Raw genomic sequence first — 27,500 nt, forward strand, 5'->3', positions numbered from 1 at the left:
AGAGGAGGAGGAGGAGGAGGAGGAGGAGGAGGAGGAGGAACTGGAGGAGCTGGAAGAGGAGGAAGGCCCGTGGACGTGCAACAAGTTAAGAAGCCGCCGTCGACGTCGCTGCAGCCGGCACCGTCGTCCTCGGCACGATGTGACATGGATATCCTAGCCGTAGCCTGCGCCCTCGTCGCGACGGCCCTCTACTGCAACACCCTGCAAGCGGGTTTCGTCTACGATGATCGGTGAGTGCCTCTTGCTTTGAATCAATCCACCCGTGCGATCCTTTCGCAGAACGAAGCGCGGCACTCGTCGTCTCTCTGCCAACACACCTCGAGCCACTTACTACTTCGATGTTCATATGGGTAGGGATGACGAGGGCAAAGGCGGGAGAAACACGAACGATTATCTAGCCGTAGTTTATCGCGCCTTAATCGTGGGGATATTATCAAATGCATCTTTGATTTCTTCATCGTTACTAGTGTTATCTTTTGTTTGTACGTATATCGTCTTTCTTCTAATCGGTCTTTTTTTTTTTGTCATTCTTTTTCTGTTTCTCTAATTGTACTCTCGAAACCGATTTTCATAGGTAATACCATTTCGAGCTATTTATCGAGCTTTTTCGAGATTCTAACGAGACGATATATCTTTTTCATTGTTGGTACTGGGAAAGGGGCGAGACAAAATTTTGGTAAAGGGAAGTATCGAGGGTGGGATGAGTGTGTTGGTTGAAAAGCCCGCGCGTGACTCGCGCTTTAAAAGCTTTTACGAACGTGTGGACGGCGATTTATGTTACGTAATAACGCGGACCAAGCCCGACCGATTCGGCTGACAGATTTACGAAGTAATTTAGATAATCGTCGATGTGTTACGATGTAACAAGCTGAAGGCGACTTTGCCTTTATCGTATGCACCTCCACGATAAGGATTATGGTTCGCCGGCAAAAACCACCAAGAGGTATTTATCACGTCTCGATCTTTATTTTGCCCTGATTGCGAACGAATATTTATTTTTTGTTTTGTATTTTTTCACTTTTTTATTTATTTTATGTTTTTTTTTTCAAGGAGTAAAAATATAAACGTCCATCAGCCGATCGAGATGGAAAGCCATCGGATGATGCAAATCTCCGAAAGTGTTAACTACGAGTAAACGTTCTAACCCGATTTTACAGAACAACCAGAATAAATCGGATTTAGCTAGATTTAGACAGATTTAATTAGGTCAGGTATTATGATTAATGCTAATCGGTTAACGTTTGGTTTAGAATGTTTTTAAATAGTTTTATCCATCATTGCTTTTTCACTTTTGAATTCGTTTATCTTGCAACGAGAATCGATCGCGAAAATCGTTATATATTACATAAAACATTCGTCTGTGTTTGGTTAAATATTATATTCTAACAAAGATTATATCGTTATATGAATTCTCACGATTTTCGTAGGTCGACCTTAACCTATCGCGCGTAAAGCGAAAGCGTCAAAACGTGTTGCGGATCCGAGATACCTCGAAGCTTCTTCTATGAAAAGCAAACACACGTTCACGAAGAGTACACAGGAATAATCGCAAATAAATTGCCTCGCTGTCGTTTGTTGTTCGAATTGATCTGAAAGGATGTATGAAATTTTCACTTCGTCGAGAGAAAATTTATTTTTCTCCTTCTTCCTTTCTTCTATTTTTTTTCCTCGTTTTTTTTTTTTATTTTCTCTCCCGTGGGATAGTTTCATATCTCTCGTTAGAAATACCAAAGAAATTCGGGAACGTAAGTATAGAGATAGATAGTGTCGTTTGAAACATCTTTTCGAAGTATTCACAAATGCTATCGCATAGATAGGGATATGTAGAAAGAGAGAGAGAGAAAGGGAGAGAGAGAGAGAGAGAGAGAGAGAGAAAGAAAGAGTGAGAGAGATAGAGAATGGTGGGAATCGTATTGGTATAGGGCGCCATATAATCCAAAGTTACTCCCACGATGAGCGTCCTTAATCCAAAGCTCTCGAATTCTATGATACCAAATCCCGTAATTGAGTATTCTCTAATCTCTCGAGTATCGTATTCGGGGTTCCAATCGAGGCTCGACGACTAGCCCAACGTCCTTCGAAGGATCCGTCGTTATCGTCACTGAATGTAGTAACGAGAGAATCAGTGTTCTACGACGAAATATGTTTTAAGTTCTATCTTATTCTTCCAGGAAATTATTTAATTCTTAATTATTTGCAAATATTTTGATTGAAGCGTTTTAAAATGAATATCATTGTCCCTATTTTTAACAAGCTTATAAATGACACCGAAGGAATGTATATAAACGAAAATGAAAGATGTATCCTGATTTTGCGGTAATGTGGAAGAAGACAAGTATTGCTTTCGATAATTAAATATTTAATTATTGAATGAATTATTAAATTTTTTTGCTGAGTTCGGTCTTTCTCTTTCTTTATCTCTCTCTCTCTCTCTCTTTCTCTTTCTCTCTCTTTCTCACATACATGCGATGGATAAAGCAGTCACATATCGTCGACGTTCCCAATGGAGCCTTAAAACCAACGTAATAACTAAAAACGGTGGAGGGCATTAAGCCGAGATAATTTTTCATCCGTATCCGGCCCATTAGCGGAGCACCTCGTTCGATGCGCCAAGGCTTGAACCGTCCAATGCGCCCGTGGCGACCATAATCAAGTCGGGTCCAGTTATTAACGAGAGAACTCAACTACGTCTTTTTGTTTCTCCGTCTCTGCTTTTCTCTTCCTATTACACGTATAGAGACACATACGCACGTACACAGTTTCATCGACACTCAACACTTATGATTCATTTCTACCAATTTTCTCAGCTTGCTTTGAAAATATTTAACTAAAGGGCAATATAAAATCATTTAAAAAAATAAAAAATTTTCTATACCCGTTGTTTCGACGATAAGGATTAAAGTAAAACACGGTTCATACACGTTCGAATAAATATTGACAAAAAGAGAGTGAAACAGATTCGTAGATAATAAGCAGAAGATACTGAAAAGTAGTAGTAGCGTAGTAGGTAGGGAAAGAGAGAAGAATGAAAGAGAGAGAAAGAGAGAGAAAGAGAGAGAAAGAGAGAGAGAGAAGAGCACAGCAAGTGGTTTATCCGGATCGTAGGTTTTACTTGGGAGTTTACTCTGTCGGGACTTTATTGCGGAGGCACGTTGGTACGTGCTAAAACTCATAGGATAATAAAGGGGCTGTATTTTAGTCCGGCATGTCGACCGCAATACCCGGGGAAAGAATACGGGACATATTTATCTGCTAAGGGCCTTCTTTTTTTTCTATTATACTTTCTCTCTCTCTCTTTCTCCCTTTCTTTGCGCTTGGGGGAAAGAGAACAATACTGTTGGACAAAGAAGTGAAAGAAGATATTGAGTGAGAAATAAGATGGTAAACAGGATGAAAAAAAGGAAAAGAAAAAGAGAAAGGGAGCGATACATACGTATATACAATATGTTATGTAAACACACACACACATTATAATGTTATTATAATCTATATTTATTATATATATTTATATTTAATATATATATATATATATATATATATATATATATAGGTAGAAAGGAAATAGATAGATGGAGAAGGAAGAAAAAGGAAAGTTGTGAGATGGTGGAAAGTTGGAATACTCTCTGTCTCTTGGAGCGACCTAATCTCGTAAACGAATACAAGTACGACATATCCGCATATACTTCTATCTATGTATGTATACATACACACACACACACACACACACACACACACACACATATATATACATTTATATATATTGTATATATCCTACGTATGCTTCCGTGAAAGTGTCCGTTGTCTTCTTCGTTGCACAGTCTCGTGTTGCACAGTGTACCGATGCAGTTACCGGGCGTTCATGTACGAGACGAGTTCGGAATAAGAAAAGTTGTAGGGCGAGGCTTAGCTTGTTCTCTTACTGTCGCTGAATAATACTACTGCGGCAGAAACGCGTTTTCCGCGGCACGAAATGTAAAGCATGGCATTACTATTTCAGCAAAGGCCACGTTCCCTCTGCCTTTCTCTCTCTCTTTCTCTCTCTCTCTCTTCCTCTCTCTTTCTTCCTCTCTCTCTCTCTCCCTGTATCTCTCTTTCTCTTTTTCTCTCGTCTCGCGACCGCTTTGCTTGAAACGTATGTAAATAATTTGTGTTTGCGAATGCTGAAGGGTTTCAGGAAAATTTATGAGGAACGATGGCGACGTGGACGCAAGTTAGTCGAGTACTTTTTCTCTTTCTCTCTTGTTTTTATCCGTTCTAGATCGAACGAATTATACGATCCGATTTTGCCGAATTTTTTTTGGTCCTTCGATTCATTCGAAATGAACATCATGATGCCTTATTTTGCGAAAACAATTGGTCTATTAAAAATTGTCCTTGGAGAATCGCAAGGACATGCCTTTGGATGATTTATCTGGCGAGAGAATTTGCGTTGTGCGAAAGAGAAAGATGGATAGAAAAAGAGAAACAGTTGTTCGTGTAGAGCAAGAGAGAGAGAGAGAGAAATCTTGGATAAGAACGATTAGTCGGATCTCGATTGAGTCGCATTGCGGCACAAAATGCGGCCCGCATTCTCTCTTCTATCCCAGCAGCGTGAAATGGATCTTGGAGCCGCGTGCGGAAATCCGCTCGTTGCTGTGTGCCTATCTCTATCACTCGTTCTCTCTCATACTTTCACGTTGTCGGTAGCAGCGCTTGACAATGCTTCTCCGGGGACAAGTTTAGAACGAAGGGGAGAATCGGGCCGACTGTGGCATAATAAATCTATCCTCTCGTCAGTCATGGATCCGTGTCTCGTACGATAGAAGTCCTGCGTTTTCACGTTCATCGTTGTTGTCCACGTTTTTGTCCTATGAGAAAAAGGAAATAGAGAAAGAGAGAGGTAAAGATAAATGGGTCGTTACGAATGAATTCCTTGGAAATAACAAATTTCCTTAAAATGTTCTTTTTTTTTTAAATTAAACGTTATTCGTTGTGTTGCATATAATAATTGATATATATATATATTTATATATTAAAATATTTTATATATAATATTGTACGTATTAATACATTAATTTATTGTATTCGATCGAGACCAAAGTAATGTCAGAATTTCCAGTATTTTATATTTTAATAAATAACACGTTATTCAATATATTTAAATGAAAATTCATATTATTTATTATTCAAAATAGAAAATTCCTTATATTACTTATTGGTCGAATTGATAATTTAATGTTGTCAATGTAGTGGTCAGAATTTAGTCGTGGAAAAATAAGAAATATATGAAAAAAGGGAAATTTGAAAAGATAAGGATATGGTTGCTAAAGTATCTTAATATTTCTAGTTACAATACTATTGAATAATAATAATAGTAATAAAATATAATAATAATAATAATAATAATAATAATAATAATATAATGATAATAATATAATGATAATATATTAACAATGATAATTATAATATAATATCTGTATGTGTATGTAAATGTATGTATGTGAGGAAAGATGGAGAGATAGCATTGGCAAATAGATAGACGGAAAAAAGAGAGAAACAGAAGTAAAAAGAATTATGAAGAACAATCAGAAGAACAAAGTGAAATCGGCAGGTGCTAATGCGTATCATTTGCTTCATTCCCGAAATTCTTGCATTTTCAGGGTATATATATATATATATATATATATATATATATATATATATGTATGTATTGGTTTATTCGTATAAAAAGCGCGTATGTATAAAAGCAACTTCAACGCATACAATGACAACGACCTGTGGCCGAAGCAACGGCTGCGCGCGAATTCTACCGCATCTGGCTCCGCATGCATTTATCCTAGGATCGAACGCGAGGCTCGATGCGCTTTATCACGCTCTGGAAAATGCATGGAAATGCGTGAGAGAGAATACGGAGAAAGAGCAGTTCGGAATGTATAATTAGAAATATTTTGGCTCATTGCATACGTTGCAATTCGAAAATAATTTTTTTTATTTTATACTTTTTTCTTTTCTTTTTCGAAAACATCGAAATATTTTATAATACAACATAATGCAATTTCATTCGAATAACAGAATGTAAAACATAGTTATACAAATCTTCTTTCATGTTAATTCGCGAAACGATCATTCAAACGTCACGTTACTTTGTAATCACGTATTTGTAAGGAAATATTTGACATAGAAGGATGAGAAAATCGTAGAAGGTTTTTGTATAATTCGCCTCATTCGAGTGAAGAACGAAATAAAACGAGAAGTGTTTTTCGTTCAGATTTTCTCTTTCGCATTTGCATATTATTCGTAGAGTGTGAGAGTGGGGGAGAAGCAGGAGAGAGAGAGAGAGAGAGAGAGAGGGTGATTGCCATTGCAACACCGGTCGCATAGTAGTAGTAGTAGTAGCGACAATGGTTGCATCGAAACTTCCGATCTGTAGGTACCTACGACATTGTTATAGACAAGTAGTTACTCAGCTGACGGAAAGTTCAATAGCTTTAATCAGCAAAAGTTACATTTCACCGAAAGTTCAGTCATACGTCTAATTGATTACGCGTTGCGATCATACACACACTGGAATAACTTTGGCTCTCGATGGCTTATAGATTGTGCGATTGAATCTACTCGTGTTTAGATGGAAGTAAACTTTCAATTCGTGTTGCGATTTCACGAGTTCACACTTTACTCCTATCTTTATCTTTTCATTATTTTGTGATACCTATTTAGAATTTTATTTTCTTTACAATAGAAAATATATATTGTATGTACTTATCTAACAGATACCAAACTTATGTGTTTAGAATATATTACAAGTTTACACTTTATATTCCAAACATCCCATTCTATATATTCGTTGTCTTCTGATTATATTTGCTTTTTGATAGAACGTATCAAAATTTGCGTACATATGTACGTGTATATATATACATAAATCCATACACGTATATACATATGTACGAACGTACGTTTAGACATGTTAGAAGTTTTCTCTCTCTCTCTCTCTCTCTCTCTTCCGTATGTTTTTGTTCAGTGTACGAGATTGGCACCCACATAGAATTGAAACAAATCGACGAGAACTGCAATATATGTATATACATCGTCTGTGTTTTTATGCTCGTTTGCTTTTCTTCGTATAACGTTCTCTTTCTTTCTTTAGCATCACAATAGAAACGTGAAATAGTGATATCAAAGTCCCCTTTTTGTCCGGCACTTTGATAAATTAAAGGTAGGAATTCTATCGATCATTAAGGTCATTTACTTGAGAACAGTAAGAAACTGTCCTCCTTCTACGAAAGAATTTTTTTTCTATCATCATTTTTTGTCCGACTTCGTATCGGTAAATAAATCTTACTGATAGATTAACAAAACTAAGAATATAAATTATCGAATTATTTTAATAAAGCATTACGTTGACATAGCGATCGTTGTACTTAAAATCATTTCGTAACATTCCAATTTGAAAATAAAAACTTAAACTTAAATTACTATCAGGACATTTTAAAATAAATTTCATCCGTTTTAAGTCATATACCGTCTTTTTTCATCTCGTTTAATCTCATCTCTCTGTCTCTCTCTCTTTTTCTATTTATCTAAGATTTCTCGTGAATTGTTAAGACGATCTCTAGCCCTCCTTCCATCCTCAGGAAACTGTTACGTCGGAGCTGTGAAACTGCGAGACGCTATGTCGAGCGTTAATAGTTGCCGTAGAAAATGTGTGAGAGAGAGACAGGTAGAGAGAGACAGAGAAAGAGAGAGAGAGAGAGAGAGAGAAAGCGAGAGAGAGTGAGTGAGAGAGAAGGGAAGAGGAGAGGGGCGAACGAAAGATAGGTTGACGGCAAGATAGACGGGGAGTCAAGCGAAATAGCAAATCCTCAAACAAACGGTGGCTGGAAGGAGCAGAGCGCGTGCTCAAGAGGAGAGAGAGAGAGAGAGAGAGAGAGAGAGAGAGAGAGACAGAGATAGAGAGTCTTTACGAATTGAGCGAGCTTAGCAGTGGATTATCTTTGCTGTATATAGCTTAACACATAGCTCGCCCATATGCTCGATAGTAAAGAGCCATGTGAATTATGTTCTAATGGTTTATATGTATTTCTTCCTCGATGTACTGATATCGGGAGGAAAAGAATGAAAAAGGGAGAGAGAGAAAGAAAGAGAGAGAGAGAGAGAGAGAGAGAGAGAGAGAGAGAGAGATAAAAAAGAGAGAAAAAGAATGTGTACATCTAATCTCTAACGTACCTAGTTTCTGTTCTCTTAACGACGACGTGTTGGATGTTCTCTCATCGCATGCACGCATAACTATGTTAGCACATCAAGTACCAAGGAAAGTTACCAACGTTGAAAGTGAAGTGTTTAACGGATCACAAGGTGAAGTTAGAAGAGAAGCAGCATTTATCTCGAGTATGCCGATATTATAATAATTTATGTTAATTTTAACTTTATATGTATGTACTTATTTTGTTTCGACTTCTATAGGTATCAAATCGAGTTTAAAAGTTTCCGAAGATCCTGTTTGGCCGTCTCGAAACAAACTTCCTTTACGTGAACGGTGACTTCACGTAAGATGATGATCGACGGTTTGGTGCAAACAAGAAACTGTCTTTCTCTCTCTCTCCCTCTCTCTATCTATCTATCTATATTCCTTTTGTCTCTCTCCCTCTCTCCCTTCCTCTCTCTCCCTTCCTCACTCTCTCTCTCTCTCTCTCTCTCTCTTTACTACGAGGAAGTTCACCAGAGTCGAGATTGATTCCAGTTTACCTACGCTTTAGTAAATTGTAGTTTGGTCGAGAACGAGGAGAATTTGCGGTTAGGAGTTTAACAGTGTATTAAAAATCGTTGCTGTTTACTTAATCTGTCGCCGAGGCCACAACGAGAGTTTCCACACTGCTCTTTACTCTCGTGTGCGTCTACTCAATTTACTACGTAATATACCACTAAGCTTTGTCGGATAGTAAAACGAAACTTTTTACTCTTCCGATAGGTTATATATATGTGTGTGTGTATATGTTGCTGCTCGTGAACGCGATAACAATACGTGTTGTTTTCTTTTTTTCTTTCTTTTCCCGTGTGTTGTATAATCGATTAAAAAACGAGCTTGAGTTACTAGAACGAATTTAATTATCCCCGCGTCTTATTAGTTATTAGCTTTGTTAAAGTAAAAAAAAACGACGTCTAAAAAATGTATCCTCGAGTGAATGACTTTGCTCGTTCATCGATAGAAAATGTTTACTCTTAGACACCTTATTATTCCTAAGCGAGTATAAATATATAAACCGGCTTTTTCTCGCTACTAGAGCGTACCTTCCTTTCGCCATTATCCGCTCTCGTTGTTATAGATACGACGAAGACACGAAGGTATGAAGACTCTTCAATTTATTCATCGCAAGTAGATAAATGTGTATGAGGAGGAACGATACGACTAACAGCCATGACCCTTTTACTTACTTGAATCTCTATTTAAAAAATTAATCTAAAAATTTTCTATTCTTCCTTCTCCAGATCCCCGTTAAAATAAAATGCTGTTTTCGTCGATCATATAACGAGACTGTTGAAAGAGAAAAAGAAGAAAAAAGAAATCATTTTAATTGTGATTAAATTCATGTGGGAATGCCTGTACGAGATGGAAATGTTACAATATTACGTAAAATATCGAGAGTTATAGAGAACAAGTCGGTGAATTTTTGTTCGTGCATATCGACTATTGTTGAAGGAAGAAAAGAGAAGAAGAGAAGAAAAGAGAGAGAGAGAGAGAGAGAGAGAGAGAGAGAGAGAGAGAGAGAGAGAGAGTGAGAAAGAGATAAAACGACGTTGAAAATTGACGATGGAAAATCATGACGATAGCGTTATTCGTTTGTGAAGGGAGAGAAAAGAGGCAGAGAATCTATAAATAGAAAAGCACGCGGAACGCATTCCGCACTCCGATCGGATTAATCGGCAAAAAAGCCTATTGTTCCGTCATCGAACCGAAGGCTGACTGACCAACCAACCAACCAACCACCCACCCATCCACCCACCTACCTTCGTACTGTACGAAGTAATCGAACAAACGAGTTTACAGCGAAACAAACGTCGTGTCGTCCCATACCTCTCTTTTTTCCATGGGCTTTCTATACCTTTCTCATGTTTTCTCCCATGGATTACCTACTAACAGAGTTATGTATGTATTCGTTTTGTGATAACAGTCGACAAAGAAGATACTACTACGTACTCGTTTGTATCTATATACGTAATAATGGTTATATAGAGTGATATTTGTATGAGTTCGTTGGATTCCTGTCAGTCATATCGAATATTTCCATTCGTACATTCGTCCTTGCAAACTATATATTAAAGTGACCGATCGCTTCGAACTCGGTCGTACGATTGAATATAATTGCATTACTCTGGATATTCGTTCGTCAGTTATAGACAGAGTGGAAAAGAGAAAAAGACAAAGTTATATATATATATATAGAATGTATCAACTGACTTTTGCCGATCGAAAGTTTTCTTTGTATAGAAATACTATATTGTGTTTCGTGAAATCGCAAAAGAAAGTTCTTCATTTTTTCTTATTTTTTATAAAGATAGAAATATTAAACGTTCGTTGAATACATCAATAAGAATAGCATATACTTAATTATATCGAAAATAGTATCGATTCGTTTTACGATAATTCCATTACGAATAATTCGTTTTGCATGGTTTGACAAAAAATATTCCCTTTAGTGCTATATTAGAGTAGTAGTATCGTGTATTTTGATTACTAATTCTCTTTACGATGAATTTGTATATCTCGCGTCTCTCTATACTGGTCTTTGATATTTCGTGAAATGTAATAATAGCAAAATATTCCCGATCGATGATCGTAATGCTCACTACTACAGAGGAAACGTATGTGTATGTTTCGAAAAGGAAAACAAAAAACGAGAAAGAAAAACAATTCTACGAAATCGCTTTCTTGGAAAATTAGATCATCGCGTTTGTTTAGTATCCTTATATTTGTCCTTGTTATTCGAGATCGGAATGTTAGTCTCTACCAATGTTTACGTAAATTTAAAACAAAACAGAATACAAATTCTTTAGTTGATTTAATCAGATTTTTCTAATTCATTTAATCGTTTATCTCTCGACGTTACTTGGAGTATAAATTCGATTTTGTTTTGTTATATAAAACAAAAAAAAAGATCTAATCGTTTTTCGATAGATTGTTTTAATAAAAGAAAATACACGCATTTGTATATGTACGCACACGTATCCACCACACACGAGCGCGCGCGCCATACAAAGAAAGAAAAAAGTTTATAAAGAAATCAAAGCGTCAAGCAAATATTTGCTATTCCTTACGATCGTGTTCTCTCGTCACGGCAAGTCGAATCCTATGTAAGGGAAAATCAAATAGTCGTTCACCGTTAGTTCCAGCGAACCACAAAACCAGTCGATATCGTTCGTACTTACGTATCTAGCTATGTGCGTATTTGAATTGTACGATTTGGTATGTGCTAGAGTCGAAAGTCGATGTGTAGGTGGTGGCCCAGCCTCGAAGTCGACGTACGTACTTGAAATCGTACGGCATTGTCCGCTCACATTTTCTACGAAATAAGTCCAACATCAATGTGGAAATGGGACGCTCGGTAATGGAAGTCCTTTTCTACCTTCTACCTCTCTCTCTCTCTCTCTCTCTCTCTCTCATTCTTTCATTCTCTCATTCTTCTCTTTCTCTCTCTTTCTCTCTATCTTCTTTTTCTCTCCTCTCTCTTTCCATGACCGAGACGCTCAGTAGATGCGAAATCGATGCCAGTGCTAGTACCGGAACGTGCCTGTGCAAAAAACGAATCCGAGCCACGTTATAACCCCCTGGCACTCGGAATCGCCCAAGTGAGACTGCAGCTGGGTGGAACATTACGCGTGATGTAGCGGTTATTCCACCCTGTGCTCGTGCGAACGATCGTCTACAGTCTCGTCTATACCTTCTACTTTTCTTTTTATAATCTTCTTTTTTTTCTTTCCCTTTGCGTGCGAACGTGTAGATCGTCCCGAGTGTTCTAACGTCTGTATTAAAAATGAAATCAATAGATCAAAGCTGTTAATAAAATAGAATATATCAATGAAATCTATTGAAATATCTTCGTACGATTTTTCTCGATTTGATATACAAAAGATTTATTACTACGTATATTATGTAAATAATATTTGTTTCATTTACATGTTTCTTGATTAGAATCGTATTGATTTTTTGCATGCTGCGTGTAACGTGAAAATATTTATTGTTATTAAATGAAATATAAATTACCTATGATTAAATATACCGTTGTATCGTCAATTAAGTTTAATTTTATCTTAATGTTTTATTATATCCTATTCCGTATACAGATATGCGGATGTTTGTGTATATGTGTGTGTGTGTGATAAGATGAACAAGTTTCCCTCTTATCACCAAATAAAATCAGCCCAGATGATCCTTAGGTCATTACTCTTATCCACGATGATCGTTCCAATAGTAGAGCTAGGTAGACCCTCTCTTGGCTCATCTTCCCTCTTGACGACTCTTAGCGAGCCCGTATATGAGCAGATTGCTCGAAGAAATTCCTACTTGTTCTTTCTCTCTTTCTTTTTTTTTCGTTTTATGTCTTAGGAAAGTAGGAAAAAGAGATGGATGAAGAACGTGGGGAAGGATCCTTCGCGTAAAATCGCGTTTTCCGAATCGTTACGTCAAATGGAAGATAGAAAAGAAGGAGAGAAGAAGAAAAGAAAAGAAAAGGAAAGAAAAGAAAGGAAAAAAAAGAAGAAAAGAATGAAAAGAGAAAAGAGAAGAGAAAGAAAAGGTGGCGGAGAAAAGTGCGGGACCTACTACGATCGTCTTTAAAACTGAGAAAGAGGGGTGTGGAGAAGGATCGAAGACAGATAACGCGATTTCGTCTTTCGACGTTTTCTTGAGATTCTCTTTAGAACAGTGGAAACTACTACCGGCATGCTTTTGACAAAGTTTCCTATCAGAAAGCTTAAAAGCGTCCGCGGATTTACCGGAGCAATGATTCTCTTTCTCTCTCTCTCTCTCTTTCCCTCTCTCCATTTCTGTCTCACTCGCTATCTCTCATTTCGAATTGGTTCAGTGGTCCACCGCCAGCATCCACCAAGAACACGCCACCACGTTCGAAGCAATTTCATTCGCATAGTTCGTCGATTCGACGCGATCGACTTAACTCATTATTACCTGTCGTGAAACGTTTAAATCTCGATCGTGGTTCCTGGTAGTCGCCATAATGGCATCGCGATATAGTCGCATGACGGCACTGCATTTACGCGCGATGTAAACTCGCATAATGCTGTCACTCATATCGGTAATGTAGCACTGTTTCACGTTCCGATAGGGCGCAGAGATAATTGTTTCGGGACGGGCAATCGTGCGGCTTTGATATTTCCTCATTGGTTCTATTAATCGTTAGGAAGTGCAATTGCCCTTGTTATTTTGAACTCATGCAATCGTAAATATGTTTTATATTTTGTTTCTCCCCTATAAAATAATATTTTAATTTATAAATAAAACGAATAAATAAAATAACGTTTAAGTATCCGAAGGTTAATATTTCCTAAGTAAAAGCTATAGTTGTAATTAATATATTATAGTTATATTAGGTCTACTGAAAAGTTTTTGTCCGTTTGTATATATATGTATATTTCTTTTTAATATTTGCTTATCTTATCGAATGTCTTACACCCTAACCAATATATTATTTATTTATTAATAATTATCAAATATGAAATTAATATGAATGATATTGCGACGATCTACTAGAAATGTTCAGTTGCCAATCTGAAAGATTCTGATTGAATAAATGACAAACTTTTTTTTTTATCAGTTTAGTATTACCATGTACCTTTTCTCTTCTTCTTCCCTTTTCTCACAAATTTAAGTGATTAGAACACGTAATGTAATATTGTGATAAGCTGGCACCGTCTAGCCGTCTCGCCGTCTCCCAACAAAATCGGATTACGGATCTCTGAATGTCTCCCATATCATTTCGCATAATTTTATACTTCTTTCGTAATCCTTCTAGTTACAGTTACCCACCTTCTCATATTACGTTACATTAGAAAGACAGTACCAAAAGATTCGCTCTGATTCTCGTAAAAGACGAACCTTCTTTTCGTTACATTCTACCTACAACTTTACTTATCCACTTTATTTTCTTTATATATTTTACATTTAATCATTAGACCTTTTCTTTCTTTCTTTTTTTTTTTATCAATGTAAGTATTTCTCTTTCTAACATCTTTTTATTCGCACCTTCATCATCGACTTTTTCTACTTACTTTTTTTTTCTTGCTATTACAAATACTCGTTCTTGGACTTTCTAATGACGTGTTAGCGAAAGAAAGAAAACAGAAATAAAGAGAAAGAAAGAGAGAGAGAGAGAGAGAGAGAGAGAGAGAGAGAGAGAGAGAAAGAGAGTCCATTAAATTCGAAACGTCCACCATCCTACGTGAAAAAGCGATGCACGAGAGACATTTCGTACATACGGAAACTCGTACGGCGTAGAGCATGACGGGTGGGAAATTACACGGAATTAACACGGAGGATTGTTTGTAATAAAGATTAATAGCAGGCTTTGTAACGACTGCGTTTGATACCGCCCGCACCGATGCTCGACTCTCCCTCCCTTCCTCGCAACACTTGTCCCTTCTCATTCTCTCTCCATCTCTCTTCTTTTGTTCCTCTCTTTCTCTCCTTCTCTCTCTCTCTCTCTCTCCCTCTCTCTCTCTCTTTCTCTCTTCCTCCCTCTCTATACAAGCCTGAATGTTGTTGTGTAATCAACGAAACGAACAGAGACCGTCTGACAGTGCAGGGAGGAGGACCTACTGCTCCGGTAGCGTGTAATTCGTAATTCTGCACAGTGCATTATTTTCCGCTCTGTCGCTTCCCCTCTTTCCACATTCATGCATTGTCGTTCATACTTCTCCCTCTTCTTTCGCTTTTTCACCTTTTTCTATATTCTCCATTTCTCTCTCTCTCTCTCTCTCTTTCTCTATCTCTATATCTCTCTCTTTCTACCTTTGTATCTATCTCTCTCTATGTCGTTCTTTTTACGAGATATAAAAGTGTTACAGGACCTAGTTGTTAAATGCTTAAGAGTACAAGTTAAAAGATATATATGTCATCCACATTTTTCAACATTGCTCAAGGGCAATGTTATTTTATTTTCTTGAAAAATATAATGAAAGAGTATAGTTTGACAAAAAATATTTGTTTTCTTGTTTTATAACATTACGATGGTAAACAGTAAAGATTTGTTGTTATTAGTCAGTATTTCAGCAAATTATGAAACGATTGTTGTCTAATTAGGGTAATTCCGAATAAAATGATGACCTTGTGCATGAGACGACTCGGTTCTATGTTTCCTGAGTATAATACGATTTTTAGATATTTTTAATGATAGGACTAACAATTTTAAACAATACTTTCCGGGTTATGTTTATAATCATACGATGAGATATTGTTGTAACATCATTGAAAAAACGATTGAGTCATCATTTCCTGACTCTCAAGGATAGTTGATACATCGTAAAATTATACATTGTTACGTTCTTACGATGTAAACCTAGCTGCTTACGGAAATGATTCACTTTTATTTATTTGTAAATGAAGGACAACAACCAAAACAACACGTATCTTATGTAACCGAAGATACAATGAAAATTAGAGAATATGTTTCACTTGATTCACTCGTTCGCAAATAATTAATAAAAAGATTCTTGTGACAGATACGTTATACACGATCCTGCATAAGATTCACAGCACGTTATCGGGTGTAATTCAATGAATTAGAAACCCTAAGAGACATTTTTTCAAGCGATTATAGCAACAAAACATGTTAAAAATGTCGGAAAATGCAAGCGTATAAACGTAGACGTATAAACATATCTTTAGATTCGTCTTCGGATGAAAATATTTCAGATTTTGTACTCTAAGAATCTGAAGAAAGTTTTGAGGAAGAAGATAATACTGGATGGATCGGGTGTATAGTAGCAATACAGCTATATATCGAAACAAGACAACTGGATTCGATGTGTGAGATGCGATAAGTGATTTCACGAAGAATGTTCAACATTTTTGGATTTATGTTATCTCTGTAGGAAAGTTTTATGCGAGCAAACGAAATAATTTTTCTTTTTGTTATCTTCGTAATCTTTTTTTTTTTTATTTGGAACATGACAACTTGAATCATGGATGAAATGGCTTTTTGCATGAGAAATAATCTTTTTTTTTTTCTTTACAAAGATTCACTATTATTTTTCAGTATAATAATTTTTCAAGTATCTATTTTTATATGTTTGTTTTATCGAATACTGATGAAATTTACAATGAACTGAAGCTTTAAAGTAAAACAGACCATCACTTCTCAAATTACTTACTGAATAATTAAAGGAAATAAAAAAATCTAAAATTACGTATAACGTAACACATTAAAAAAAATTAATTCTTATGGAGTAAATAAAAAGTAATAAATTATTAATTAATTTTTTCCTGCAATCATAATTTATTTGTGATATGAAAATTACTGTCTAATTGCACATATAGTAACTATAATTTCACTTATAATTTTCAACTAGTTGGCAATGTTCTTATATATTACAAATATTAAATTTCATATCATTATAAATATAACATTGCTTGTTATAATAAAAATGTTAAGGCAAGCAATGTAGGTAATTAATTAAAGCTTCTTGGTAAATTGAAATATAAAATTTTAATAAAAGATAAAGGAAAGGTTTCAAATAATTGGAATACAATGTATCGATTATTTATATATAATTATTTATCGTAATTAACTTATTGTGATGGAAAAAAAACCTCTAAAAACTCAAAGGAATCCAATAATATTTGGTATTCAAATAAATAAGTATTATATACGAAAATGAAAAAATTTTGATATTTTATATGTATATCTAATTTAAAATCAGTTCAATGATTGTACTGTAACATTTTCTTATAAACAAGATATATACTTGACAATTTTTGACCAAAATCTTTTCGAAATAAATTACTATTGTAAATTTATAAACGATGAGGAAACGAGTTATTAATTATTGATACTTTTAAAAAATGTATTATTATATTAGAACTAACTAACATTTATTATTAATTATAAATTTGTTAATCGATTCTTATTATATTTTGCTATTCAGTATTTTATTTTTACTAAATGCTCTTATGTATTACCAACACTTATGTATATCTGTTAGATGATACAAATTCACTTTATTCCGTTTGAAATTTCTCTGACGTCAAATTTTCTTTCATTAACACAGCGTGTAGGTACGTTCGTACTGGAATGCGAGCCCCGGAGTCTGAGATTACAAATGGAAAATTGTACGATGTGTAAATAGTGTGGGCGAAAAGGAAGTTTCTCAAAAACCGTGCCAGGGAAGATTGCAAATTATGCGACTGATTCAAATTCTTTCCGAGACTAGATATGTATATAAAGTCCAGAATTTAAATGAGTATACTTAAAGAATGGTAGTTACTTCTAAGGAAAAATAACAGTTCTTTTCTATTTTTTTTTGTGTTTTCTTCTATGTTTTTACTGTTCTTTTTTTTTTAATGAATATAAGTAGGTACCATAATAAGAAACTTTTTCCAAAAGTTTTATTTTTTTTATAGACGTATTAAATCATATATAAACAATTCAAATCTCTCTCTCTCTCTCTCTCTCTTTCTCTTTATCTCATTAAACATATTCCATCATATATAACTTCATAACGTATATAATCATATCCTTTTACTTGGAAATATTTTTAAATAAATAAATTGTCAAACATAGATAAATATTATCAAATATTTCTACTTTGAAATAATTACATATCTACACGTACATGTATGTGTGCACGTAGATATATATTTTCATTCTAGAAATCTTCCACATATGAAATGTTTTTCCAATGTCACCGCCATTTAATATTAATAATGTAATCGTGAAAGCTTCGGTATTAGAAACGTTGTCACGTCTTCGGGTTCTGTGGCCCATTAGATCGTCGTCGTGGAGACCACTATGATGTTAGAGGACGAAGATAATTAAACCACGAACCTACGACGTTCGTTCCTTCCTTCCTTCCTTCCTTCCTTTCTTCCTTCCTTCCTTCCTTCCTTCCTGCCTTCCTTCCTTCCTTCCTTCCTTCCTTCATCCTCGTTCTCGTTTTCCTGTTGACGTCTCGATTACTTACACCTCACGCCATGCCGAGAATGAGAATTTAAGACGTAAGCAATCTTTTGACGAATACAAACAAAAAATTTCGTTTAACCCTCTTCATTCCTAACGCCGACTATAGTTGATATCCTTGCAAAGACTTGAAAATACTAACGTTGACTATAGTCAACGTTTTTATAATGATCGAGTGATACTAACTATATAGAGTTTATAGTCAACAACCTGATTATGGTTTTAATTAAGTACCAAAAATACAACTCTTTTACGATTTCTTTTTGTTTTTTTTTTTCATCTTGCACACAATGTAAATATTTATATAATAAGTATTAAAATGAAAATTGCTTGGTAACGTCATAATGTATACTCGTAGAGATTTTTTCATAGAGAAGAAGTATATTTGCAGTCACGTGCATCGTAAAAAACGGTATGATATATCCTGTCGAAATATCGTTTACTCGAGAAAATGTGAATATTTTTTACTATGTCGATCGTAAAAATAATATAATCCATAATATATAAATCTACATAAATATATGAAAGCATGGAAATTGCATATAAATCCTTGTTATTTTATAGATTGTAATATATACTTTTGTTGTTTTTTTCTTTTTTTTTAATTTCATTAGATAATGTTATTTAATTTTTTTATAACGTTAGAAGCGTTTATAATGTTTATTACGTTTGGAACATTAATTTTGGATATTTTCTGTATGTATACACACACAAACATATGTATATATATATATTTCATATGCGAAAACATATATATCTATATACGGATAATAAATGTGTACTGTAATACATCGTTGAATTTAATTACTTCATAAACGGTTTCTAGTCATCTATTTTCTTTTGTATATATTATGTGTATATGTGGTATAGAGTATTGAGGACAAAAATGAGTTGAGATTGAAACAAGTAATAATTAACGATCGATAAGCGACGATTTAATAGAGAAAGTCAATGAAAATTTTCTTTTCATTTTTAATCTCGCAGTATAATATAAATTATTAATAAACAACAACTCGATAATACGTTCTGTTCTTCAAAAAGATGATATAATTTTGAATAATATATAAGTACGTCTATTATATATGTCCTTAACGTCTTTAACGATTGTTGAAAGTTTGTGGAACTCATCTATCGACAACTCGCAGTTGTATATTTGTAATAAATGGTAAACACGAAAAGATAAACAAATTGTGTCGTTTTGTAAACAGTCAGTCGTTGACCAACGATCAAATGTTCGACTAGGTAATATTATTCCGTAAATATATCGTTCGATATTTTATCATAGAAATTGGTAAATACATTGACAGGTAGTTTATTCTTTTAGAACGAAATAATTATTAAATAAATTTATAACATAATCGTACTCGTAAATATCTGTATCTACCGTGTGATTATAATTAATAATAGATTAAAGGGATTAACGTAAGTTATTCTCATTGTAATAAAATAATATAAGCGTATTATTAAAATAATTAAACGTTTCACAGAAAATTTTGTTCTATTATCGCTATATCTTTCTTTTTTCCTTTTTTTTTTTTTAGGGAAACGCAAGTACGAATTTTCATATCTATTTCTATTTTTACATAGTACTAAGGTCGTCGAAAATTTATCGATAGCATATACGTAACTAGTGTTGGGTCAAGTCAAATTATATATATAGAATATCATTGGTGCAGGAAACACTTCGTAATAATTTGTCGTTTACGATCGACGTCATCATCGAGTAGCAGATAGCATAAAATTACACGTTGTTACTGGCACGGCTATTTCAAGGTAACGATGCCATTATCATTAACGTTTCAACCACCTCGATCGACGTTAGCAGTTTCCCATTAAGCGTTCTATTTTATGGATTAATTATTATCGTTTCGTATGAAAAAATAAAATAATAAATAAAATAAATAAAATAAACAAAAAACGAAGAAAAATAAAAAAAAAATAAAAATTTGCGCTTGTTAACGAGATGCGTTACGCGAGATCCGATAACACGATGAAAAGATATCTATATAATCGAATAATTTATTTTCGTAGGAAAATTCGTATCATTTCGAAGTTCGTATACGTTTGTATAAAACAACATCCGATCGGTTTTCAATAAGTTTTCAGAACGACACCGATAATGACGATACCGATGATACGTGCATAATGTTTTCATTCTAGTCGACGTTCTAACAACTTGGATCATAAATAAATCGATGAGACCACGAACGACATTATTATTATTAATGACTTGGTAACGATGTCAAACATGCTTAAACGGATATTAGAAGCGAGCGTTGTGTAAAACTGCCGGAATAGTTTGGCAAACGCGTTAGCAGTCTCTCGTGTAAACGGTGTCATTATCATTTTACCGTACTTACCATTCGGTAATTAGAAGCCGTATTCATCACGACTACGCAGGAGAAGAGAGATAGATAGCGAGAGAGAAAGAGAGAGAGAGAGAGAGAGGGAGAGAGAGAGGGAGAGAGAGAGAGAGAAAGATAGTAGCTAGTTAGCTGGAACGTGTTGCTTAAATCGTCGTGAAACGAATGGAAAGGGAAGAAAATTGTTTTTACGTGTTTTGTCCTATACATCCATGACAACGGATATAAATCTATAGAAATTTATAGTCAATTTTGTTGGTCATTTTTTGTCTCGAATTATGACGTCGACCATTTTCCTCTTTATACTTTGTATAAACGTCCGACGTTAAACATCATGAGATATCTTCTTGGGATCACCGACGTTAGGCGCGATAAATGTAACGAGGAGTTTTCGCTGGTGTGTTGTCCATTAGAGACGATGTTTCCCGTTAGATGGTTTTTATGACAGTCTCTATTATTTTTTTTTCCTTTTTCTTTCGTTTTTTTTTTACGACAACTGTTTTATTACCTCCATACACATCACTTTTCGTTATCGTAATGCTGAATCTAATATTTATGGGAAATGTATAGTTTTTAATACGTATTTTGTTTCCTTTCAGTTGTTTATTTTTTTTATCGTTAATAAATAAATAAAATTCATGAATGTATGTCAATTGTTGTTTGGCAATTTTAAGTTAAGAAGTGAAACTAAACTAGACGTTCTTGATGTTCGCAAAAAAGATCATTTTTCAGTCTACCTAGTATTAATGACGATTCGCCGCTCCGAGAAATACTGGGACGACCTATTTCTACTTGGAAGCCTCAGTGTGAAATGTTAACTTAAGTGGCACATCTTGATGCTGCGTGCACGAACGAAATCGTCTTCCGGTTATGCAGACTTGGTGTATTCAATTCAAAGTGGTAGGCTTATCGCACTGAATCTACTGTTTTCAAACGAAAATTCTTGTGTCGTATGGGACAATTTTTTTCATAGTTACTATGGTCTCGTTTTATCATTAACAAGAACATTCGATTTCTCTCTTTCTCTCATTTTCATAAATAATTTTCGTATCCTTTGAAACACGATACTTGTTTATTATTTTCAATGATATTCGATGATATTCTTGCTATTATGGAAATTAAATTTAATCATTTAATTCGAATATACCTTTTTTGCATATAAAACATACTTAACGTTTTTAATCATCAGTTATTTTCCTTAATTTATAATTAATTGATAAACGAAGATCTAATACTATTCTCATGAATATTTCACTTGGAAATAAATTAATTAACTGGAAAATGACAAATGTAATCTCACGTTAAACGATTCAATTAAATAGTCATATTTAATTTCCATTCGTGTTCTATCGTTGAAGAAATAGAAATTCAAATGTCGATTTTAATTTCGCTCTATTATTTCGTTCACGACGGAAAGTAAGAAAATCGTTACGCTGTCGGAAGGTTTACTTTACCGTTAAGACGGTGAAAGCGATTTCGTAGCAACAAATTTCGTCTCTCTTACCTTCGTTTCTGCATAACACGCAACGCGTAAAAGATGACAAGGAAATTTTCGGTAAGCTTCTTTAGCAGGCGCGCCTGAGAATTACGCCATGAAAGTGAAATACAGCTGGCTGCTCGACGAAGCTTTCGGAGATTCACCTCGAAGCTCTAAGAGAGACGAAGATGACTAGAAAGAGAGAAAGAGAGAGTGAGAAAGAGAAAACGAGAGAAAGAAAATAACGAGAGAAAAACAGAGAGAGAGAGAGAGAGAGAGAGAGAGAGAGAGAGAGAGAAGAAAGAAGGGGTTGAGAAGATTCATCATACTTTATGACGATCTTAACGTTTGCCCCGTAAATTGGCTAGCTTAGGACAGTAAGACAGTTCAAAAACAGTAAGGACCTCTCTCTCTCTTTCTTTCTTATTTTCTTTTTAACGTGACCTGCATTCCCGTTTGACTTAATTGCTGTCTTTTTTTTTTTTATGAACATTAGATGGCACTGAAAGATATCGGTTTCATAAAATCACACGTCATATTATTCTACGACAGTCGAATTGATAATTAAAATTCGTAAAATTGTAATGATTTTCTTATTATTGACGTGATATGGCTCATTATTGTTCTATAAAGAGAATATTTTTGACTCGACTTTTGATAGCTTATTTTCGAATCCTTTTTAAAGTAAGGCAGTAAAAAGGTTATACATCTAGGTGAAGCAAAAAAAGCTTGATCTTTTCTTTTTCTTATAAATAATTTTCTCGGAAATGATTCTTAAAAGTTCTTGATTTACTAATTTTTACATTCTGCCATCCTTCGAATAATATCTGTATTTCTATCTTGCGAATAATATTTGCATTAACGAGACAAGTTTGAAAGAGGATAAAAAGTATATTCATTTAATGGACGAATCCAAAGAAATGGTGTCTCGTAAAGTGTACGTATTAACATTAAATGTACAAAAAGCGATTGCAACACTTTAAAACGCGTCAGGGGCACGTTACAGGGATAACTCAATCTAGGAGATGCAGCTTCGTCTCGACTGAGCTTGTAACGATCCAAAGTCCCGGCTTAGGTGAGCTAATTCTTTTTTTATGACCGTTTTATCTCGCTCAGCTCGCTTTTATTCCGTAGCTAGGAGAAGTCGGAGTCCATCTCTTTCCCTTCTTACACGTAATTGTAATATCACAAGGAGAGAGGGGTTAATACCTTAGTTCGCCTGTTTTCTTATGGAATGTAAATCGTAAAACAGCGCGCGCGACTAATTAATTGCCCGTTTATATAATCCGTTTCCTTTGTCACGAAGAAATAAACGGCGGCAAAAGAGAACGTGGAAAAGGGTTTGCACGATGAAAATTTGAGCTAACCAGGTTCTTGATCCTTTCTCTTTCTCTCTCTTTCGTTCCTAGAAATTATTCCATAAGATTGAGATATAATATTTGGCGAATCAGTTGTCAAAGAGAGAGAGAGAGGGAGAGAGAGAGAGAGAGAGAGAGAGAGAGAGAGAGAGTGAGAGAGAGAGAGAGAGAGAGAAAGAGAGAGAGAGAGAGCGTGTATACGTATTCGTGTATGCATTTGTGTTAACATTAATCTTTGCAACGACATAAAGCTTTAGAGAAGGAACATGCTTTCACAGAAATGTATTTACACTTCTCGATTTATCGTTGCTTTTAGAGGAGGCTATTACATAAAATAAATTTTGCGGAAACGTAAATGTAAACCGGAGAAGCTGGTAGAAGGTGTACTGGTTGGTGGCGATGGTGCCACCAACCGCTTTCGTAGATTCAAACGAACGAAATTCGTTCGCGGGCCGAGATATTGGCTGCTAAAGTAGAAGGTTCACGGAGATATCAGCAACTTGCTGCAAAACCGATAAAGCTTCGAGTTCTTTTTTTCTCTGTATGCTCGTGTCGTCGTATCTCGTTTGTTTATATGTATGTGCATTCGCGCGTACATATATATATATATATATATATATATATATATATATATATGCTGTATAAGCTTCAGCAGGAGGTGAGAATAGCATTTGCAATGTAAATTTTCGCTTTGCGCAAATAAAAGCTTTCCTCGGACCACCAACTGTATTCGGGCACGACAATTTCATGGAATCAATCCTTTATTGAACAAATATATAAACATTCACGATTCGGCACGTGCGTTCACGAATACGCATCGAAATGATAGGAGAAGAGTTTCGTGGAAAAGAAGAGGGAAAGAGAGTCAACACGTAACGAGATCTCCATACGATTCCTTTACATATGTATATATGTATATATATGTATGTGTGCGCGTATGTACATATATATATATATATATATATATATATATATATTTATGAGCGTGCGTGATATATATATATACATGTATATATTTGTATGTGTACGTGTTTATGTGTATGTGGAAACATCTAAGCACAACTTTGTTTTCCCAAACGTATATCGGCTTCCATTCTTATCGAATATTTTTCTCCACACTTTTTATAAATCCGAAGCAGAAGCAGGGAAATAGGTTATCGATATTTCCTCACCGAAAGTATCCTCCTATGAATTTTCTTTTATTAACGTACTTTTATGAAGGATTTCATCGAAAAATAGAACTCGATGTTTCGCAGGTGTGCATCGTTCGTTATTATAAATTCCAGACAGAAATTGAAGTATATATTTATTCTAAAAAATACCTTACGTAATATATATATATATATATATATATATATATATATATATATAAGCTACCAAAAAGGATATCTTTCGAAGAATTTTAATTTACTTATTTATTATTCTAGAAGGTATCACGCGAGATAACGGAATTCGATGCTCTTTTAGAAGCAAGCACTAGAAGGTTTATCGTTCGTTAATAAAAATGGTGATCGCGTTATATAAGCTGACGTTATATAAGCTATTAATGTTACTCGTTATTTTCATCGTAATTACACGCGACGCATGAGGATATCGACTTCGTTTCATCGGCCACTTTACTCTTATAAGGTACAGGTAGGTAGTTAATAAATATATTCTTTCTCTTTAGACATCGGTATTGATTTTTTCGTCTTTTATTTTCTCCGAGCATAAACAGTTTCTTTTTATTATAATGTAAGTTGTAGGATACGATCACATTTACCTTATATTATTATTTTCCATACATAATTTATGTATATGCATATCTATGCACTTATACAGCAAGTAAGTTATTAATACCGTTCGATTAGAATTAGAAAAACGTTTGATGATGAGTTTCAGTAATAAAAAGGATCGTGTTAATCGAATAACGCAAATTTAAGGGAATAATAATAGTTATCAAAATATTCTTTACTACTTTATTATTATTGAGATTATCGATTGCGATTAAAATATCTCCAGATAGGGTATTATTATTATTACCATTAACTATGCTTATATTAAGCTATTAAAATTGGCTGAACGTTAAATTTTCTGAGACTTTAATGATAATGGCAGATCGTGTAGCTCGAGAAAGAGAGAACACAGAAAAATGGAAAGTCCAAGGCGATATCAGTTTAATGCCCGGACCAAATGGCGTCTAGCTCGCTTCGTTCGCTTCTTCTTCTCTCTTCTGTCACACACACACACACACACACACACACACACATACGTATATATATATATACATACACTCATATAGACACAATCACACACACACACACACATTTTCCTTTACCTTCGTTTCTTTTCTTTTACTTCTTTCGAAGTAGCTGTCGTTTGTAAGACCAAAAAGGACGCTATTATAAGGTTACTAGGCGTGTGTGGAGTCAGCTGACTACGTAGATATTAGCGAACGCCACGAAAGAATTTAATAAAGAAAAAAGGAAATAAGAGAAAAGATATGAGAGTATCTTTTTCCCGTTGGAAAATAATTCGCTAAGATTTCTTTCTACATTTTACCGTGTACATATCTTCTTGAAATGATAAAAATCTTCGCTTTACTCCTTGGATTTTTCCAAGAGAGGAAGAAAAAGTAAATTAAGAAGAAAAATATGCGTATAAAATGAAAGGAAAATATTTTGCTACTTAAAAATATATATCACGCGAATCCATATAATTTCATAATATAAATATCATCGAACATTATGATAAGGAAAATAAGCATTAGAGAATATTATAAACAAGAGTAACAATGTACTTTAAGTAACTAACAAAGCTTGAGAATTGCTGTCATAGATACTGTATAGAATGAGCGATAGACCGAGTTGTATTTGAATGGGCCAGCGTTCGTGTATATTGTAAGTAAGAACGTTTTGGGGTCAGTTGGAATATTGGTATTAGTGTAACCATGTAAAAGCATGATTGTGTGAATGAAAGATTGTTAGAAAGTGATGGAGGACCTGAACGGCTTACTTGTGTCGTAGAATTGCATAGAGTTGTTCAGCGTCGTATTGTGTCGTAGAGTTGCATAGAGTTGCATAGTGTTATATATTATATAATAGTATAATACTATACCGAACCATATACAAAGTTTCAAACTTTATTTAATTAAATATATTTATTTCGTCAGAAATTACTTAACTACATCATTAATTAATCTCTTTCATTCCATAATATAATATTGAATGAAAGAAAATATCGTCATTTTCAAAAAAAAAAAAAAAAAAAAGAAACAGAAGAAATATGTATTAGTAATCACAAGATAAATTCGAGGGGTAAAGTTTGGAAAATTCTATGAATGCATTTTACGAAGCGGAAGATCGACGTAAAAAAATCTCCCATGTATTTTCGATTGCAGCCAATCAGTAGGCAAAAGAGTAGGTGTAAGGGGTAGGTATGGAATTAGCGGGTAACAAAAATTCGTTAAGCCCAGAAAGTCGTTCCGCTTTCTACACAAATGAGGTGTTCTCTCGCGGCCGAGAGATAATGGCATTACGATTCGCCCTGGACGGCAGCATTTAAATGGAGGCAAAAATCCATTTAAATGGACGCCAAGCTAGCTAGCGGCCAACTCAAACGATGTAGGCGATGTTTAGAGAGGAAAAAGGATAGTGGAGAGACCGACGTGTGTTGTGCCTGTGTATATGTGTGAGTACACTCGCTTGACTATACGAGGCACGCCACTTGTGGGACTCTCATACAAACCCTACACTCAAACCTACATACTTCGCTAGCTACTCTATATTCCGTTCGACGAGCGTTACCGTTACTTTAGCTCGTGCGAGCTTTCGCACCTCAGCACCTGTAACATCGCCACCATCATCCCCAAGTCCCTCTTTTGCAAATCTTTACGTCTTTTGCTGGTGGTCCCATCTTTCTCGTCCTTCATCTTCGTTCAAGGAACTTCTCTCGCCTTTCAACGCATATTCCAAAGGTACTCTTTGAGGGATATTCGTTCTAAGGATGTTTTTAAAATGTTTGGAAATTTCGGTAAATTTTTTCTTATCAAACATTCTGACATATATCAAAAAATTTTTCATTTATTACCTTCGACGAAGAATTTCATGTTGATATAGATGATACGACGAGAAAACGATTAGATATTTGCCGTTAATTT

The 27,500-nt window shown here is 34.8% G+C and overlaps 1 protein-coding gene across 3 annotated transcripts in view; it reads left to right on the forward strand.

Moving 5' to 3' along the window:
* LOC122635529 (protein O-mannosyl-transferase TMTC2-like) overlaps positions 1–27,500 on the forward strand; it is a 235,297-nt gene that overhangs the window by 9,703 nt on the left and 198,094 nt on the right. For 2 of the 3 annotated variants that reach the window (XM_043825853.1, XM_043825859.1), the window contains exon 1: positions 7–230. In XM_043825853.1, the coding sequence (XP_043681788.1) occupies positions 145–230 (86 nt within the window). In that variant the 5' untranslated portion in view covers positions 7–144. Of the gene's footprint in view, positions 1–6; positions 231–27,500 lie in introns of those variants that run through there. The other variant, XM_043825868.1, reaches the window with a different exon arrangement.

The sequence above is a fragment of the Vespula pensylvanica genome, chromosome 1 (assembly GCF_014466175.1).
Source record: "Vespula pensylvanica isolate Volc-1 chromosome 1, ASM1446617v1, whole genome shotgun sequence".
Lineage (NCBI taxonomy): Eukaryota > Metazoa > Arthropoda > Insecta > Hymenoptera > Vespidae > Vespula > Vespula pensylvanica.